The sequence below is a fragment of the Pongo abelii genome, chromosome 12 (genome assembly GCF_028885655.2).
Source record: "Pongo abelii isolate AG06213 chromosome 12, NHGRI_mPonAbe1-v2.0_pri, whole genome shotgun sequence".
Lineage (NCBI taxonomy): Eukaryota > Metazoa > Chordata > Mammalia > Primates > Hominidae > Pongo > Pongo abelii.
Genome location: NC_071997.2, coordinates 77,017,503 through 77,039,182, shown reverse-complemented (window position 1 = coordinate 77,039,182; position 21,680 = coordinate 77,017,503). Strand labels below are relative to the sequence as shown.

General features: G+C 35.3%; 1 protein-coding gene across 22 annotated transcripts in view; it reads right to left on the bottom strand.

Annotated features, from left to right (window-relative positions):
* CCDC88A (coiled-coil domain containing 88A) overlaps positions 1–21,680 on the bottom strand; it is a 131,832-nt gene that overhangs the window by 63,451 nt on the left and 46,701 nt on the right. For all 22 annotated transcript variants that reach the window (XR_008522131.2, XR_008522132.2, XM_009237291.4 and 19 more), the window contains exons 5-8: positions 21,155–21,213; positions 12,653–12,736; positions 11,001–11,141; positions 4,188–4,360 (exon numbers count right to left, since the gene is read on the bottom strand). Coding sequence is in view for 20 of the 22 variants with exons in the window: in XM_009237291.4 (XP_009235566.1) it covers positions 4,188–4,360; positions 11,001–11,141; positions 12,653–12,736; positions 21,155–21,213 (457 nt within the window). In the remaining 2 variants the exon portion in view is untranslated. The remainder of the gene's footprint in view (positions 1–4,187; positions 4,361–11,000; positions 11,142–12,652; positions 12,737–21,154; positions 21,214–21,680) is intronic.

Sequence of the window (21,680 nt, the reverse complement as noted above, 5' to 3'; positions counted from 1 at the left end):
ACTGCAGCCTTGACCTCCTGGTTCAGGTGATCCTCCTGCCTCAAGCTCCCATGTAGCTGGGACCACAGGCACGTGCCACCACACCCCCAATTTTTAAAAATTATTGGTAGAGACGGGTCTCCCTGTGTTGCCCAGGCTGGTCTCAAACTCCTGAGCTCAAGCAATCCTCTTGCCTCAGCCTCCCAAAGTACTGGAATTATAGGCATAAGCCACCATGCCCCGCCTCATTTTAACCATTTTTAAACATATAATTCAGCAGCATTAATTACATTCACAATGTTGAATGTTGGCCATTCCTTGTATCTGTTAACACGCAGAATTCAAAACAGATGTCTACAGAAAAATATGCACCTGAATGTTCACAGCAGCATTATTCATAATAGCCAAAAACTGGAAAGAATTCAAATGCCCATCAACCAAAAAATGGCTAATCAAAATGCGGTATATCCATTCAGTGGAATATTACTCAACTCTAAAAAGAATAAAGTATTGATACATGCTACAACATGGATGAACCTGGAAAACATTATGCTAAATAAATGAAGCCAGTCACAAAAGGCATGTATTGTATGATTCCATTTATACAATAAAATGTCCAGAATAGGCAAACTCATGGAAACAGAAAGTAGATTAGTGATTGCCAGGAGCTGAGGGCAAAGGGGGACAGACAGTGACTGTTACTAAACATGGGGTTTCTTTTGGCGGTGATGAAAATGTCGTGAAATTGGTGTGTGGGCCGGGCACAGTGGCTCACTCCTGTAATCCCAGCACTTTGGGAGGCTGAGGCAGTGGATCAGAAGGTCAGGAGCTCAAGACCAGCCTAACTAACAAAGTGAAACCCCGTCTCCACTAAAAATACAAAAATTAGCCAGGCGTGGTGGTGCACACCTGTAATCCCAGCTACTCAGGAGGCTGAGGCAGAATTGCTTGAACCCGGGAGGCGGAGGCTGCAGTGAGCCGAGATCACGCCATTGCACTCCAGCCTGGGCAACAGAGTGGGACTCCATCTCAAAAAAAAAAACAAAAAAAACAAAAAAACAAGAAATTGGTGTGTGATGACTGCACAACTCTGAATAAACTCTATGAAAAAAACACTGACTTGTTCACTTTAAAAGGATGAATTTTCTGACCTGCGAATTATATCTCAATAAGTCTTTTATTTTTTTGAAAAATAATGAATAGTTTATATTAGAAAAATTCTTTCAAAACATGGAATTTATGGAGGCAGGGTTAAAGGGAGTCTTTGGTAGTATTAACTACTGCATAAAAGTGAAATTACTATTTTAAATTTAAAAATTACTTTTTTCACTCATATCACAAATTATACTTTTACTCCATATGTTTATAAATCAAAAGCAATTATATCATAATGTACTGCCCCATAAATGAGTATGCTGTTAATTTGCACTTTCTGATTGTAATTACTTATTGTATAGTTTCCATTCGGTATAAGGCAACCTGCTGTTTTTGTCTACCATGATTTCTGCACTTCATTCACTTTAGTAGAGATCTGTCCCAATAAAAAGAACTAATAGGAGATTTACTTCTTTTTAATAATAGAAGAAATCCATAAAGAAACACATTTTCAAAGGGCAACGAAGATATTAGATGGTATTTGTTGAAAAGCTAGTTACTGGGAATACTAGTTACAATACTGGCACATTTATTTACCCATTAAAAATATCCATTTACATTTTCTAATCAGTATTAGAAAACCAAATTTCATCAATCTCCTCAAGTTGTTTGGAATTTTAATATATTCTATGTCCAAGTAAATTTTATTTAAAAATTAAATTTGAACATAGTGCAAAACCTTAAACGAATTCACAGCCATCATTACGGTTCTAATTGCATGCTTTATCTAAAGACTGGAGAAGATTGTGCTAAATTATATGGAGCAAACTAGTGTTCACTATTTAGACTATCCATTAACTGCCAGTCAAACTAATAACAGCAATCTCTTCCCTAATTTTCCTGGTGCAGCTGTTTATAGAATATCCTGGGCGTGTTCATTTCAATAGATACATAATAATGCAGACATCCACAAATGAAAGCTGTTATTTTTTATTTTCAAATTTTCCTATGGACTGTAATATTTTTTCTACCTTGCATATTCAATCACGTTCTTTAACTACTTTAAATAATCAGTAAATAAATTTAATTGCTACATTGTGGTTTTAAATTTAAAATCTATATTCTGAAGCTCAAATTCCAAGAAACCAAACCAAAAAAAAAAAAAAAAAAGCCCCCACAACAAAAATCCTTTGTTCTTTTAAAAGTACAAAATAAAAACAAATCTCCAGCAGAGACTGATCACATCTTTACTTGTGGTTCACCAAGGAATGCCTATGTAACATTTACACTTACTATTCTGTAATGGTCTTAAAATTAAGAAAATACAATTTCATCAGCACTAACCAAATCTGAATGCAGTCATGCATCGTTTAAGTATGGGAATACACTCTAACGAGTTAGGTGATTTCATCACTGGACAAACATCACAGAGCATATAGAACTTACACAAATCTAGACGGTAACAGCCTACTATATACCTAGGCAATATGGTATAGCTTATTGCTTCTCAAACTTATACAGCATGTGACAGTACTGAATACTGTAGGCAACTGTAACACAATGGTTAAGTATTTGTGTTTTTAAACATATCTAAACATAGAAAAGGTACAGTACAAATAAAGTATACAAGATAAAAAATGGTACTTTTTTTTTTTTTTGAGACAGAGTCTCGCTCTGTCGGCTAGGCTGGAGTGCAGTGGTGTGATCTTGACTCACTGCAACTTCCACCTCCTGGGTTCAAGCGAGTCTCCTGCCTCAGCCTCCCAGGTAACTGGGACTACAGGTGCCTACCACCACGCCTGGCTAATTTTTGTATTTTTAATAGACACAGGGTTTCACCATGTTGGCCAGGCTGGTCTTGAACTCCTGACCTCAAGTGATCCACCCGCCTCGGCCTCCCAAAGTGATGGGATTACAGGCATGAGCCACCGCAGCAGCCATGTTTTTAATATAATAAACTTTAAAATTTTTAAACTTAACTCTTTTATAATAATGTTTAGTAACGTTTAGTTTAAAACATAAACACATTGTACAACTGTACAAAAATATTTTCTTTCTTTATATCCTTATGCTTTTTTTTTTTCTTTTTTGAGACAGAGTCTCCCTCTGTCAACCAGGCTGGAGTGCAGTGTCACCATCTCGGCTCACTGCAACCTCCACCTCCCTGATTCAAGCAATTCCCCTGCCTCAGCCTCCCAAGTAGCTGGGATTACAGGTGCACCCCACCATGCCAGGATAATTTTTTTGTATTTTCTAGTAGAGACGGGGTTTCACCATGTTGGCCAGACTGGTCGTGAACTCCTGACCTCAGGCAATCTGCCTGCCTCAGCCACCCAAAGTGCTGGGATTACTGGTGTGAACCACCGCGCCTGGCCTATATCCTTACTCTATAAGCATTTTTCTTTTCTTTTTTTACTTTTAAACTTTTTTGTTAAAAACCAAGACATGCACTAGCCTAGGCCTACACAGGGTCAGGAACATCAAGGCGTTACTAGATGATAGGGATTTTTCAGCATCATTGTAATCTTACAGGACCACCATCATATATGTGGTCCACTGTTAACTGAAATGTCGTTATGTGGCACATGACTGTATTTACCTTTACTAAGTACGTAACTCAGGCATTTCAATGCAAGATACATACACAAAACTATTTTTTGGCAATAGTATAATGTGAAGAACTCAGTCTTTTAAAACATTAAATTTTGGGGGGGAGAACAGGTGCAAAACATTAATTTTAAAAGAGTTAGACTTATTGATCTCCATCAGTAGTTCCTAGTAATTTGGATTTCAAGGAACGTAAAGACAAAAAATTAAGAGCCCCAATTTGCCAAATGAGGACATTATTTTATTTTAAAAAATACATTATTTTATTTAAAAAATACATACCAGAAGGCTAGAAAGTCCATAAATCCAGAATAAAAGGCATCCTTTAAACTGTTAAGATTTAACAATAGGAAAACCTTATGCCAACCTCCTTATTTTTCTCATTTTGACACATACTTGTGAAAACACTGACACAAGCTAGCAATATTTCCATAAGCTTAAAAATATTGTTTAGGTCACCTTTGGGACCATATAAATTCAATGAACCTCAAAAATCAGCGACTTACAATTCCTGCCTAAGCCTTCTTATCTTGGCTTTAGCATCTGCCAGTTCCACCGACAGATGTTGTCGACTTTCTGTTCGCTTCATTCCTGGAGAACCACAGGGTGACTGTGCAGATGAAGAGGCATGGGGTAGAAAATGAAGACCATCCCGCTCTTCAGAGAGTTCTATGATAGTCTAAAAATACACACAGAATCACTTTCAGTATTCTACATATTAGCAAACTAAACACATCAACACGATCCACTAGGTCTAAGAATTGTACTGCAATATCAAAAACAATTCACTGGTCAAAAACATCTTAACTATCATATTTAGTTGTCATTCTTAAAAGTTTCATTCAACAGTTCATGCATGAGCTACTTAGCAAATGACACTAAACAAGATAATAATGTTTTTCCCTTCCTAGTTTTTTTCTCTTTATTTATTTATTTATTTTTAAAGTTCTGGGGTACACGTGCAGGGTATGCATGTTTGTTACATAGGTAAATGTGTGCCATGGTAGTCTGCTGCACCTAAAAACCCATCACCTAGGTATTAAGCCCAGCATGCATTAGCTCTTTTCCCTAATGTTTTCCCGACCTGGCCTCCCCTGACAGGCTCCAGTGAGTCTTGTTCCCCTCCATGTGTCAATGTGTTCTCATTGTTCAGCTTCCACTTATAAGTGAGAACCTGTGGTGTTTGCTTTTCTGTTCCTGCATTAGTTTGCTGAGGATAATGGCTTCCAGCTTCATCCATGTCCCTGCAGAGGACATGATCTCATTCCTTTTCATGGCTGCATAGTATCCCATGGTTTATATGTAACACAGTTTCTTTATCCAATCTATCATTGAGGGCATTTGGGTTCATTCCATGTCTTTACTATTTTTCCCTTCCTAGTTCTTTTAACAAAAGAAATCAATTATGATGAAAATGATTAGATTAGACAGCCAATGTTGGAAAGGCATAAAAGACCTGTTGAAATAGAAAAGAAATAAACCCGAAAATGATTTGGCCAGAACTATGTTGTCCAATATAATAGCCAGTAGCATAGGTGGCTATTTAATTAAAAATTTTTTAAGTTAAAAATTCAGTTCCGGGCCAGGCACAGTGGCTCACACCTGTAATCCCAGCACTTAGGGAGGCCGAGGCGGGCAGATCATTTGAGGTCAGGAGTTCAAGACCAGCCTGACCAACATGGTGAAATCCCACATGTACTAAAAATACAAAACAATTAGCTGGGCATGGTGGTGCGCACCTGTAATCTCAGCTACCTGGGAGGCTGAGGCAGGAGGTTACAATGAGCCAAGATTGCTCCACTGCACTCCAGCCTGGGTGACAGAGTAAGACTTCATCTCAAAAAAATAAAATAAAATAAAATTCAGTTCCTTAGTCACACTAGCCACATTTCAAGCGCACACAGCCATTACTGTATGCACTGGGACAGCCCAGAAATACAATCTTGGACAGCCCAGAAATACAATCTTGCCATCACTGCAGAACTGGACAGCACTGTTCTTGAATTATGAACAGGGTTCTTGGAGGGTCCTAACAATACCTCAAAGGTTTAGCTCAATCTCTTTACTCTGCAGTAAGTAACTGAGGCACAGTGATTGATTTCTCCATAATCACACAACTAGCTAATATGCCATGACTCCAGGCCAGTCTAACTCCACATCTTATGCTCTAATAGTAGTTCCAATCTGCTTACTATCTCAAAGATAGATTCCTTCCTTCCTTCTGCTTCCCATCTCAAAAATTCCTTCCTTTCTTCTTTCCTTCCTTCCTTTCCTTCCTTCCTTCTTTCCTTCCTTCCTCCCTCTCCCTCTCCCTCTCTCTCTCTCTCTCTCCCTCCTCTCTCTCCTCTCTCTTTCTTTCCCCTCCATGGGACACAAACCTCCCTTTCATTTTCCTAAATCTAAACTTTAAGGGCTATATGTAACTATTCTTCCATTCCCCTAATTTTCCTTTTGTTATCTGTAAATTCTCTTACTCTGAACTCTTTCTCAGGTTTTTCTTTCAAATTTCTCAGGCAAATAAACTGTCTTATATAGCAATTTCAGCTGTACTACTATTCTAGAAAGAATGGGTAGGGCTACCATCTTGGGATCATGAAATAAGCATCCTTGCTTTATTTCTCATTGCCAAGTCTTATCTGCCTTCCCTGAATCATTACTTTTTATTTTTTCAACATCTACCAGAATTAATTTCTTTATCCTCACGATACATTTCAGCACCTGTATCAAGGTCTGTCTTAACTTCTTGCCAGTAACTATCGCTTTCCGATTCCAGTATGTCTGTTGATGAACCTCAGAATGTTACTTCTCATTTCTTTTTCTCCCTACTAATTTCATGTCCACTCTTTATTCAATACATACAGTTTTCTCCAGCAAATGAAGCAATTCTTCTATTGTAGCATGCCTCCTTTACTATCATTTTCCTATGTCACCATATCTACTCTTGAACCTTTAATCACTCAACTCCTCCCCGCTTTTACTCAGTCCAAGAGATTATTCCTGGCTACTTTAGAGTTCCTACTCAGCCTGGAATTATAATTAGGCCCTTAAATGTCATCCTTACTGTGCTGTTACTGACTCACTCTTTGCAGAAAAAGAAAAAGGAATTAACATTTATAGAACTTGTGAGGGATTTTCCAACAAGATCTCATCTAATATTATAATTTGCAATAGAGGTATTATGCCAGTTTTAGACATGATAAAACTTAGGCTCATATGGATTAAATAACTTAACCAAAGTCACCCAACCAATGATACGGATAGCAGAGATTCAAATTCAAGTTTGACTCTAACACTGCTATCTTCCTGACCCACTACCAGTTTTCTCTATTTTTGCTCCAAGATGATAAAGCTCTAACAGAAAAACAAGAAGTTACACAGTCCTACTACAGATCTTGCTATCCATTTTCAATCAAACTCTTTCTACTGCCCATCTATCCTTTTATTGAAATCTTGCTGATTTCCTTTCAAATTTCCCTCTGATGACTATGTAAATGTATTACCTTCTCTACTTAAGCCTCCAACTGCAAACTGCTATCATTACTTCCAATAAATGACCTCTCCTCCAATTTGCCAAAGAAACAAAACCACCTGGGATTAACTCCTTTCTTCTTATGCATTTTTTTGCTCCTAATAGATATTCCTTACTTAAACATTTCAATTTCTTTCTTCTTATTGGCTTTTTTCTCTATGTTCTTCAAAGATATACAAGTTTCTTCAACCCAGGGGAAAAAAAAAATCACAGTCCCTTCTTGGCACTTTTTGAAGGATGGTTCCCATGTCCAAGGACACTATTCAGTTCTATCCCTCTATCAGCATGCTCATCCCAACTTCCCTATCTGTGAACAGTGTTATTAATCTCCATAGTAGCCCAGGCTCCACATACTTGGAGTCAACTTTTATTTGTGTATTTTCTTACTGTCTCAATTATCTTTAATCTTGCTTTCTAACATCTCCTGACTCTAACAAAGCTGACAGATAGTAGTATTTAATATTTGTCTCATGCACAAATAAACTACCACTTAATTATATGCTAGCTCATATTTTGTACTTACAAATAATGTAGTTTTCTCAATAAATCAGATACAATCTTTCTTACACCTCCTTTTTAGCTCTCAATCTCTAACTTTATCTAGCATAGTATTTTACACAAAAATAGGTGCTCAAAAATATTCAATTAAGCAATTCACAAAATTAAGAACAGGAGAAAATACAGAAGACAGATACTACATTTGAACTTAGTAGGTGGTGAAATGGAGATATCTATCAAGAGCTTCCAGAAGTCAATGAACTACATATTACAAAATATTAAAAAGAAAGAAAGAAACCTGGTATTTTAAAAGTTAAGAGTTCCCAGAGTATTTTCCATTAAAGATTATTTAGATATTTTGACATTTCTCTAATGGCAGTAACTTCTTGAGTTCAAGGCTTCCTATGCATTTTCAAAATAGTCTGATGCAAAAACAAACAAACAAAGTAATCTGACGAGAAATGTTTTTAAAGCATCACTAATTTCATATGTCCTCCCATTCCTGTAGCATATATATAAGAATATATATAGGAATATATACTATATGCTATAGGAATATATATAAAAAATGATATATATCATTTTTGTACTTAACACTTTCAAAATTTTATTATAGTTAATTATTTTATTAAAATAACTTCCTGATTAGACTATAATAATCTTTGGTTCTTTTTTGAAATAGTTTGTCAGTTTTTTGCTCCCAAGCACAAGACCTTGCAAAAACCAGGTGTTTCTTAATTTATACTGAAGAATGAACATAAAAAGATACATCAATGCTAATGACAAAACAAAAACAAAAACAAAAACAGGTGACCTATTAATTCTACTTGTAGAACTCATCATTAAGGAAAAGAAATTAGGGATGTGCTCAGTACAATCATGGATTTAGGCAAAGGTATTACAGTATTATGTTTCTAACCACGGGCAGTGGAGTTAGATCTGGCAAGTTACTTAACTACTTGGGGCTCAAGTATCTTCATCTATAAAAGATTTCATGCAGATTTAATAATTTCATGCAGATTTTCATGCAGATTTAATAAAACAGTATGTGTTAAACTTATAGCACAAAGTCTGGCATAAAATAAATAGTGATAATAAAGAGATCTTAAATTCATTAAAAATCTCCTATTTGGTTTTTAGTAAAGGGAGAGGACTGAAGACATACTTGTTCTATAGCATTAAGAATACAAAAGAGAAATGTTAAAAAGGGTGACCAAATATATACTTTTTAGACTGAAGTGAAACAATTACAACAAAAGCTAATCAAAACAAAAAAAGTTAAAGAGAAACTCTAAATAACAACTTGTTTCAATCTAATTGAATGACATAGAATTACATTTACATACTACCTTTACATTTGTCTAACATTTTTCACAATTTTTTAAATGACCTTTTCAAGTTAGTCTACTGGTAGCCCAAATTGAGGGAAAAAAATTTCCCAGATAATTGGATATCTCTCCTCCACCCTCTCCCAGCTAGCCAGTTGTTTCCCAAGTATCTGAGACAGAAGAGTATGACCACTTTTCTTTCCTTATTTGAAAAACAAATTCTACAAAAATGCTTAATTGGCAGGATAACACATTTCAAAAGGTTTTTCAAACAATCATTCTATATAGTATTTCATATTCCTTTTAGTTTACCAGAGTCATGTAATGATAAGTATTCTGTTCACCCCATATTAATCAATTCACTTAAATGGGATCAAACTTTTTTTTTTTTGAGACGCCCAGCCTGAGATCAAACATTTTATACATGCCCATCAGTCATATAAAACCAAAGTATAGGCCGGGTGCAGTGGCTCACACCTGTAATCCCAGCACTTTGGAAGACCGAGGAGGGAAGATTACCTGAGGTCAGGAGTTAGAGACCAGCCTGGCCAACATGGCCAAACCCTGTCTCTACTGAAAATACAAAAACTACCCGTGCGTGGTGGCGCATGCCTGTAATCCCAGCTACTTGGGAGGCTGAGGCAGAATTGCTTGAACCTGGGAGGCGGGGGTTGCAGTGAGCCGAGATCATGCCACTGCACTCCAGCCTGCACAACAGAGCCAGACTCCATCTCAAAAAACTTTAAAAAGTAAAATAAAATATAATAAAATAAAACCAAAGTATAGATTTTTAGGAATAATTCCTCAGAAACTGGAGGATACCTTATTGTAATACCTTTAACAACTTGAAATACAAATAAATAAATGTTCTAGAAAATGCATAAATTAGTAAAAAGACACTAAAAAAAGATAGCATATAGTTAAAAAATCTGATTGAAAATTAAATGATCTCAGGATAAATTTATCTCAGGATAAACTTGATGCATAGTAGGAATGTTTTCCAATTTATTCTTTCCTTCCTTTGGTCTCAATGTCCCAGCTTTTTAAAAAATTTAATTGTTGCTCTAAAAATGTTTATTTTGTATATTTTCTTTTTGTTTAATGCCTGAAGAAATATTGAAAATTCACATCAGAACTGACTAACCTCTAGAGAGACAAGAAAGTTTTATTCTGAAAAAAATCTTGAGGAATTTTCTTTATGTAGTCTGTCATTGGTCTCAAGAGTATTGATACAACTTCTCTATAAATAAGCTCAAAACTGTCTCTCGCATATAAATGAAACTGATAAAAGCTATATATTCTGCAGAATGGCAGAGTACTTTGCTCTGCTATTAAGAAAATATTACCCACCACCACATGCACTAAAGTCTAGACTCTTTAAAATTATAAACTGCTTTCAGACAGTGCAGATAGAAAACTTGGTACACTGTTACTCTTTTTAAAAAGCAAAGTTCTGTTTTAACGGACTTAAAATAATTCTCTTTCTAAAATCACACCTCATTTGAGATCTTTTGTGGGACATTTTATTCAGAACACCTGTTATTCTCCTTTTATTAAAACTTACTTTTCCAACCTCAACATGTGGCAATAAAACTACGAAATTAGCCTTAAGCAAATTCTTATGCTTCACGGCAATGATTTTTCCACTTACATCAACTATATTTTCAGTTTCACACTTCTGTATTGTTGCCAAACCTGTGGGGATGACTTGAAAAACACACAGGAACAAAATCAGAATAATACTAATTTAAAAGAAAAGGAGAAGAGAAAACCTAACTGCAATCTGTTTACTAGCAATTTGGGGTTCTTATACATCCTTTCAGGTTCCTGTGTTCCACACAAAAAAAGACACTCCTGTATTACCTGTCTCTAAGAAATAGTATCGTTTCTGAAAACTTCCTAAAGCTACTATTTTCTTTTTTGGAAAGCAAACTTTCACAATACACTGAAAGAAATTTACAAACCTCTGAATGTTCATCTCTCTCATCTATAAGTCTTTTTAGATGCAATGCCATATTTTTCAAGAGTGGTTCTATGTCCTCCTGCGACATATCAGTCACTTCCATCCATTGCAGGTCAAACACATTTTCCTGATTATGAGTTACCTTTAGAAAAGTAACCAAAATAAACAACCAAAAAAGTGGCTAATACTTAAAAATCTATTTCACTATAGTACAATATTAGCTCAAGTATTATATAACCCATATAAAATACGAAAAGCCAATATGATGTTAAAAGGAGAACATTTGAAATTAATGATGAAAACACTACAAATAAAAATTATTTTAACTAAATATAAACCTTAAATGAATTAATATTCATTTTCTAGTTAACAAAAACAAAATATTAATATTTAACTCAAGGCATTCTTAAAGGAAAGTAATGTTGATATATCCTGATGACTTCTTTAACAAAATCAACTGAATTCTGTAGATAAGACTTCTAATTTATTGTACTTGAATTCAAGAGCAAAAGGTTTTTAATCTTGTAGGATATACGTTATTGCATTGTTGTTACTGAATATCTAGGTCTTTATAGATTCTGAAGATGACACTGTCACAGAAGCTTAGGAGAAAGGAATACCAATATAAAGATCTTGAAAAGAATGGAAAAGTTATATAAGTGCCTTCCATTTCTCACTGTAATTCTAATAATTTGCTTTAACTTTCATAACAAACAGCAAAAATAATTACACTTCCAAGGATGGTGGCAAATTCAGTAACTTGCAATACTTAGCATTTATTCAGAATAAAACAAATCCACATAACTAGCATAAATCAAGTATGTCTCTATAATGGGAGACTACCAATAAAACTACATCTTGTAAAGTACTAATATGCTTATTGTTGATAATAATGTTACTGATGAGAAATCTGGGCTTTACGAATGCTAAATGAGAGAAAAGATGTCCTATGGAACACAAAAGTCTTCTAAACAAAGAATATTTTAAATACTACCAATTTTCACTATTAAAAAATTTTCTTTTCCCTTTTCTAATCAACATGTAAAATTTAACACAGTAATTCTAAAGTGTCTTTATAAGATTAAAAGCCCAAGAATAGACAGATACAGAAACAGCAGCTTTTAAAATGAATCTTAAACAAATTTTAATTTCAATTATTTGACACTGCACAATACACCCTAGACTTAAGTTTTTATATGAATGCTACAAATCATTAATGTGTTTATAATCCAAGTAATATCTTTAACAAAAATTATGCTGTCTATTCATTCAAAAGAAAATCACTAGAATCACAATACTAAGCTTGTCATCTTACCTCACTATCGTTTTGAATTACAAGCAGTGTTCCACTTTCTGCTATTTCCATTTACTGCTTTGTAATCCATTCTAACAAAGACATATACCTCATTCCTCAAATAACACTTTCTGCCTATGTCACTATAGAATAAAGGCAAGAGTATATTTGTAGTTAACAGTGTGCCAAGTGTAAGGAACTATCTCTAAAGAGAAGACAATTTGTATAAAAGCAGGGTCCATCTATACTTGTTGATTTGTTCTTGCTTATTCTATGACTTTTAAGTATTTTAGGAGATAGACAAATAAACACACCACAAGCTTCATAAATAGCACATAAAATTGTATATAGGTCATTACCTCTTGAATATGTGCGGCAACCGCTGCTTTTGTATCAAAATCTAAACCTTGAATTCTTTCAATAAATTCTTCTTTTTTCTGACACTGAAATAAATGAATAAAATAGTTATTCATACTTTATAGGGTATGGTCCTTAAAATGTTATATATAACTAAAACTTTATGAGGTTTGCTATATTTTGAAAAGTATAGTAAGAGTTTTGTTTTGCATTTAAATTGTCTAACATACTTACCTAATAAACAACTTAGAAATAATTATTTTAAAAAGCAAGGCACTGAAAATCCATACTATTTTTATGCTGGAAAGTTCTAAAGTAGGAAACCATTACACAACCCATCTGAGGTTAGCACAATATTATTATGCTAACTTTACACACAGAGAAGTAAAGAATCAAGAACTTGTTTCAGTGAGGATAAGTTACTTGCCAAAAAACACAGTGAGTCAGTGGCAGAATTCGGAATACAGCCAAAATGCTCAGTCAGTCCCTGACTATTACCAAACAACACAGCCTTTCTTCTTGGAAAAAAAATTTAAGCAATTTTTACTTCAAGCTTACAATTCATTCTCACATCTTCATCCTATCAAGCTTAATAAAAGAAACCCACTTTTGTGGCCCAGTTCAACATTTATAATGTAATCTAATAAATATTTGATTTGTTTCTAACATAGCAAAGTTACCAGAGGCAAAATTAAAAAATATATACATGAGTACACATGTAACCAAATGGAATAAAGGGGTTAATTCTTTATTGTGTAACTTTTAAAAAGCTTTATATAAATTACAAATAATAAAATGCAAAACAATCTTTTCCTTCCAGTCAGCATTAACAATTTAACATGCATTTTAATCTCCACCTTCACCTACATCTCTAATGCTGCAAACCAACTGCTAGTATCACTGTATTCTTACAGCTAACAAATGCGAAGTGCCTACAAAATAGACAGCACTGCCTTGTCTAACTTCAATGCATCTCCTGGACCAATTACTGAACTACTAGTGAGGACAATATAGTCACAAAATTACAAACTAGCTCTTTGATCATGAAACTTATAAGTCTCTGATTTATGCTTTACATGTTTATTTTATCAAATTGTAATACTGTATTTTCTACTACTATACAACTTAAATATACACTTCTATCAATGCAGAAAGTTCTATATCTTGTAAACACAGAATTATTAGGATAATAAAATGGTTAAAACTAAATTACCAGAAATGTATAATTCCTAGTTGTGATTAGGAAGTCAGAGTTTTGGGGGGATGGAATAAAACTTAGTGGGTTTAAACTCAAGAATTTTTGTCTAGCAAATAATACTTGACAGGCCTTGTAAGAACAATTAAGAATTACATTCTAATCATAAATTTGTAGCTTATATAAAATAATTAACTTTTCAGGTATAGTAACATCAATTTTAAAATTTAACACTACCAAAACTGTTGACCTACGCAGTTTCTGAGCCTATCAGAACACAAAACAGCATAATTATCATCAAAGGTAATGACCATGACTCACCGAAGAGTCCCTTAATTCAACTGCCATATCTTTCTCTGCCTTCAGTTTAGACTAAATAGATATACTTCCATTTTCTAAGCCAGAGCCACTTGTTTTTTACTTGTACTATCTTTAGGAGCTCGTCCTTTAGCACAATCTCAACACAAATCAATGAAAATTTTCCCTTTACTCTTGTAACACACACGATTTCTACTAAATCTCACATCTTAATTTAACTCTTAAAAGTTAAGCATTCTCAAAACGTTTTATAAACAGGTTGGGCTTCCCTAAAGATACAGAATAAATTTCATAGGCTTTTGAAGGATAAAAAAGAGAAAGACTGTCAAGATGGAAAAAAGAATAAAATATTCAAACTTTGAAGCTGAATAATCAGATCAAATTTCTATATCAGAGCTGCCCAATACGGTGATCATTAGCTATATGCAGCTATTGAGTACCTGAAATGTAGCTAGTGCAACTGAGAAACTGAAATTTTAATTTAATTGTAATTAATTTTAATTTAAATAGCCATATGCGGCTAGTGGCTACTGTACTGAATGGGCCAGCTCCAGAGCATGAGAAAGTCTGGTGTTAAAAACAGATATATAGCTTAATACCAGCTGTGAAGACTAAATAATATCAGCAAATTGTTTTTTCCAATTAAAATTAAGCTCTCTTATCTTTATGTAAAGTTCTTAAACTCTCATGGGCACTAAAATTAATTTGTTAACTCTATTGTATTATAGTAACTGATTACTAAGCCAGTAGATTACCATGATATTCTAAGAATATGATATGGAGGCCAGGCACGGTGGCTCACGCCTGTAATCCCAATACTTTGGGAGGCTGAGGCGGCTGGATCACCTGAGGTCAGGAGTTCAAGACCAGCCTGGCCAACATGGTGACACCCTGTCTCTATTAAAAATACAAAAAATTAGCCAGGTGTGGTGGCAGGCACCTGTAATCCCAGCTACTTGGGAGGCTAAGGCAGAAGAATTGCTTGAACTCAGGAGGTGGAGGCTGTAGTGAGCCGAGATTGCGCCACTACACTCCAGCCTAGGCAACAGAGCAAGACTGTGTCACACATACACACACAAGATATGATGTGGAAACCTGGACATAGGAAAAAGGCAAAAAAGTGATTAGGGTGGGAGGTGGGTAGGAGAGAAATGCATAAACCCTAACGTTGTACATCTTCTACCAGAGAGCTTAAGCCCTTAATACTTTATTCCTCAAATTCCTCTTATTTTCAATACCTGCTCTATGTCTTAAAGAAAGAAGACAGGTTTATATGGAAAAGCTATACTAAAATAGAGGAAATGGCACCCAAAACAAGGTATTGAACAAGAAAATAATAAAACAAGGAACACATTATAGTGTTTTAAATAAGAAAACTGATAATATAGGTCTAAATAAATCATAGTTCTACCAAAGAGCAATAAGCAGGGATTCAAACAGACATTTGTACACTCATGTTCATAGCAACATTGTTTACAAGGGCCAAAAAATGGAGGCAACTCAAGTGTTCATCAATGATGAATGGATGAACAAAATTTGGTATATATAAACAATGGAATATTATTCAGCCTTAATAAGGAAGGAAACTGACACATGCTATAGCATGAAAAAACCTTAAAGACATTATGCTAAGTGAAATAAGCCCATCAAAAGGACAAATACTGTATGATTCCATTTATATGAGGTACTTAGAGCAATCGAATTCATAGAGACATAAAGTAAAATGGTGGTTACCAAGGTCTGGTAACAAAGGGAGTCATCATTTAATGGGTACAGAGTTTTAGTTTCAGAAGATGAGAAAAATTCTTCAGATGGATGGTGGTAACGGTTACACAACAATGTGAATGTACAGCAATCAGAATACCACTGAACTATATACTTAAAAAATTGTTAAAATGGTAAATTTCCTATTATGTATTTGAAAACTATACTTGTATCAACAAAAGTCTCCCTCTTTGAGCTATATTTGTATTTTTAAATATTCTCAGAAAAACAAATGCCTTGCTAGAAATTGTTTTATTTCCTTTGTTTTTTTTTTTTTTTAAGAGACTGGGTCTTGCTACGTTACCAGGCTGGAACACAGTGGTTATTCACAGGCATGATCATAGCATACGGCTGCCTTGAACTCCTGGCCTCAAGTGATCCTCCCAAGTAGCTGAGACAAAAGGCGCATCATTGAACCAAGCAGAAACTTGTTTTATTTCTAAAATGCTAACTTTTAAGATGCTTTACAGATCATTGATAAGTAAACAACAGATTGTAGCCATCAAACTGACCAAGTTCAAAACTGGTTTTCAGAATCAAATACTAATGTTAGATTCCTTCTAAGAGTACACAAAAGGGTCAAAATTTTAATTCCAACCACACTTGACACTCAGTTACTTTCAGCACTACCCAACCTGGCCAAAGTCCAAAATAAGTAATATTTCTGGATACTAAGTAGCCTGCACTGATAGGTATTATATAGGTTTTAAGTTCTGCTAAAAAGAGGTGAATTTCACATAGTCTTAGAACAAAGAAATTTCCAAACAAAACACTGCAAAAATTTTTCTTCTGCATAGGAGGGTTTCACCTAGGACTCTCTAACTACTTCAGGGCAAGGATGAAGAGTCACAGATGTGTGAAAATTCTAGGTGATGCTCAGAACTGGTTCAGAAGACTTGGGTTGCCCATTGAAAAAGATTCTGGAGGAACCTGACTGAGTTGGACAGCCAATAACAAAAATACCCAAGCCCTGGCCTTGGACGGTTTTCTTCACATTTAAAGTTAGTTATGTGGCTTTTACTTACATATAATCAAGGATTAAAAGTCATAATTTATTTTGTCAGGTAAGATCTTTGGATAATGGTTAACTTTACTGTTTTTGAATGCTGCTTCCTCTTAAGAATTTCATTTCTTTTTCTTCAAAAGAAGAAAATATTTTTCAATTTCCCAATGCTTGTTTCTCTCTCTCTCTCTCCCCTCCCTCTCTCTCTCTTTCTCCCTCTTTAATTAAAAAAAAATTTTTTTTTTGTTCAGATAGTTTCCTTATGTTGCCCAGGTTGATCTCAAACTCCTGGGCTCAAGCAATCCTCCTGCCTCGACCTCCCATAGTGCTGGGATTACAGGCACGACCCACTGCACCCAGCCCTATTTCTTTTCATGAATATAGTATCTCTTGAAACCTGTGGTCCACTGATTTCCTAAACTCTAGTATCATATCAGCAAATTTTATCTTGCTATTTCTATCTACAAATAACAATTTATAACAGATAAAATTGATTGACCTAGATGTGGGAAAACATGCTATTTACATATTGTACTAATCATTAGAATTTTAATCTGTTCAACTACAAGATGAACAAATTTTCTGAAACAGAGGACATTTTACAAAATATTCCAACAATACTTGTTGGCTGATTGGTTTCCTCAATAGCTTCTTGTCCAGAAACACATTCTGGCTATTAAGTATCAACAAAGACTTCTAATTGTTTATATGGTCACAGCTGAAGGCTGACAGATTTTGGTCACACGTTTTATATTATTAGTTGTAGTGGCTCCAAAACACCTACAGAATAATTTTTTTTTTTTTTTTTTTTTTTTTTTTGAGATGGAGTCTTGCTCTGTCACCCAGGCTGGAGTGCAGTGGCACGATCTTGGCTCACTGCAATCTCCGCCTCCTGGGTTCAAGCAATTCTCCTGCCTCAGCCTCCCGAGTAGCTGGGATTACAGGTGCCCACTACCACACCCGGCTAATTTTTGTATTTTTAGTAAAGACAGGGTTTCGCTATGTCAGCCAGGCTGGTCTGGAACTCCTGACCTCAGGTGATCCACCGTTCCAGCCTCCCAAGTGCTGGGATTACAGGTGTGAGCCACCGCGTCTGGCCTGAAATCTGAACTCTATCTTAAAGTGGCAAATCCAGTCCTTCATAACTCAATCCATGTAAACTCTCCAGTCTAATATCTTGCCATTCATCCCCATGAATCCTACATTTCAACCACACTTTTTTTTTTTTTTTTTTTTGAGATGAAGTCTTGCTCTGTCGCCCAGGCTAGAGTGCAGTGGAGCCATCTCAGCTCACTGCAACCTCCATCTCCCAGGTTCAAACAATTCTCCTGTCTCAGCCTCCTGCGTAGCTGGGACTACAAGCACAAGCCACTATGCCCAGCTACTTTTTTGTATTTTTCTTTTGGCAGAGACAACGTTTCACCAGGTAGCCAGACTGGTCTTGAACGCCTCACCTCAAATGATCCACCCACCACCACCCCTGGCCCAACCACACTTTATGTTCCTTGAATAGGCTGTTTTCTCAACATCTTTGCTCTCATTTCAAATATTACCTTGTCAGAGGGCTTTCCTAATACTACAAGTAAACTTAAGAAAATACTTCTTCAATGTACCAATGTATATTACATTATGGTAATTATCACCTCAAACTCGTACTGTTTACTCTGTCTTCTCTAAAATTCAAACCCCTTGAGCTTTACATCTTTTTTCTAAAATCCCTGTCCCTGTCCTTTACTATAGCACCCATAAACATTAAAACAAAAAAATTAGGTCACTAACATTTTTGAAATGCAGAATGACAACAACATTTTTCAAAATTGGATCTTTCCTCTTTTCTTGGTAGATACATCATTCTGGCACCACAATAGATGCAAGTCTTAAGGGCTCTCAAGTAAAAGCATAATTCTGCTATTACTACATGGACATAAAATATATATAAAGATGGGTCTCTAAGTTTCTTGACAAGCTGATACCATATCAAAAACCAAGGTCTGACACCTTTTCCATCTCCTCATTTCTAAAAAACCTTGAATGATGTTAACATAGGTTAGAATGATGGTCTCCTTGAGCCTTCGCTTTGTTTTGTACAGTTGATAAAACTTATTCTCTCTTCATATGAAAAAAATTAGGCCGGGCACAATGACTCAAGCCTGTAATCCCCCAGCACGTTGGAAGGCCGAGGCGGGCAGATCACCTGAGGTTAGGGGTTCGAGACTAGCCTGGCCAACATGGTGAAACCCTGTCTCAACTAAAAATAAAAAATTAGCCAGGTGTGGTAGCACACACCTATCATCCCAGCTACTTGGGAGGCTGAGGCAGGATAATCACCTGAATCCGGGAGGCGGAGGTTGCAGTGAGCCAAGATAATACCATTGCACTCCAGCCTGGGCAAAAAGAACGAAACTCTGTCTCAAAAGAAAAAAAAAAAAAAAAAAAAAGAGAATTAACTTGCATATAATTAGTCTTTCTTTATTCTCAGATAAATCTACCCTTTGGGACCAGGCAGGGTGGCTCATGCCTGTAATCCCAGTACTTTGGGAGGCCAAGGCAGGAAGATCACTTGAGGTCAAGAGTTTGAAACCAGCCTGGGCAACACAGCGAGGCCCCATTTCTTAAAAAAAAAAAAAAAAAAAAAAAAATTAGTCAGGCATGGCGGCACATACCCGTAGTTCCAGCTGCTCAAAGCCTGAAACGGGAAGATCATTTGAACCCTGGAGGTCAAGGCTGCAGAGAGGTGTGATCATGACACTGCACTCCTGCCTGACAGAGTGAGACCCTGTCTCAAAAAAAGGTCCTTGGTTCTGCTCCATTCCTACTGTGAATTTTACTAATCAGCAATAACCACCAAGCAATAATCAGCAATAAAAACCATATTTATGCTATTGCTATGTAATCTAAATTTACGCAACATTCACCAACACAGGGTATTTTTTAAAGCAAATATAGTACATAAAGGCTGTAAATAAGAGTTGTGTTTCTAACTCAAAATCTGATGACCAAATTAGAAGACCATATTCAACTTAATATTTAATCAATTGTGAAGTAAACACCTGTACATTACACAGCATGAAATTTTAATAACATATATTATCTAAGATTATAGCTCCCAAGCAGTCAGCTCTAAAAGCCCACACTGGGACATATAATTTCTGTTATATGTATGTAAAAAAATTACTAGTAATCATATTATTTGATTATAAATAACCTCATTCCACAAAGAAGTGAGACAGTTTAAAATGACACTGTAATAATTCATCCAAAAAATGGCTGAAATGAAAAACTAACATAGTATAATAGATTTTGAAGTCAGAGCAGAGTTGACTCACAGTTCTTTGGCCTACTAGCAATATGACCTAAATTTAAACTTAGAGTAATCATCCTGGTTTGCCTAGGACAATCCCAGTTTACACATGCCATTCCACTGTAATTATTATATGTATTTAAAACAGAAATGGGGTTTCATTATGTGACCAAACTGGTCTCAAACTCCTGGCCTCAAGTGATCCTCCCATCTTAGCCTCTCAAAGAGGTGGGATTACAGGCATGAGCCACCACGCCTAGCCCACTATAATTATTAACAGTACCTTCTTTGACTTTTGCAAGTGTCCAAATTTGGATAATAACTTAAATATTACCCTACCCAATCTCCTGACCTGAAAGAAGATATTATGAGAAAATCTATGTAAGGGATAATATCTGACACAAAGTAGGTATTCTATAAATCATAGCTATTATTATAGTCATTGATCAAAGAGCAATATAATAATAAACAAGATTCCTAAAACACTTTTCAGAAATTCTGCCTTTTTTACTTTTTTTTTCTTTTAAATAAATTCTGCCTCCTCCCTTCCCTTCTCTTCTCCCATCCCTTCTCCTAAAACATACACGAGTACAACATAAATCACAAGGATGTTTTGGGAGCAGTTTTTAAGGGCACCTCTGAAAAAACCTCAAAAACTTAGGGTCATTATAAGCCTCAGAATAAGGAAAAGAGTAATTAAACATTTTAAATGATATGACTATGATAATGTAACTAAATTCTGAAATAAAATAAGTGTTTTTCTTCAATGTAATCGCCTTAGGAGGTTATACAGTTATTGAAAATATTCTAACACGGCCTTTGAAAACCAATGGTCCATCTTTAAGTCTTTCAGAAACTACAGCCTGATAAAAATATATAAAGAGATTGTTAAAATGAAAATATGAAAAAATATTTTAACTTACCTGAACTGCACAACCCAATAAAAGTAAAAGCAGTTTTTTAACTTCTTCTGTGCCTTGTTCTAAAATAGAAACAATTATTAAGGACAACATTCTGCTATATTTTCAACTCTATTATATTTGGAGAATCACTTCTAGAGGTAATTACGCACAGTAACTTGAGTGAAGGATTCAGTCTAAGCATATGTAGCGGAGAATTCAAAATAGCAGCTCTGTGTATGTACACGGTGGTAACAGCAGAAGAAATGGGGAAGAATATCAATTTTGAAGGGCTAATGGATAAAGAGATTTCAAGGCTCTGTGCAACAAGTATGCTAACTATTAATCTACTCCTTTTCCATAAATGATTGTACTACCCCAGCCTGACAAATCAAGAACCTGCCAAATCAGGTTGATATAGGGACATGCCACAAAGGCAGCCAAAATGGCTCCTAATAGGTTTGGCTCCTCTTAGGCCTATTAGTGTTTGCTTACTTAAAACACAGATCTTATGATTCATCTCCTTATAAAATTTAAATGGTTTTCCACT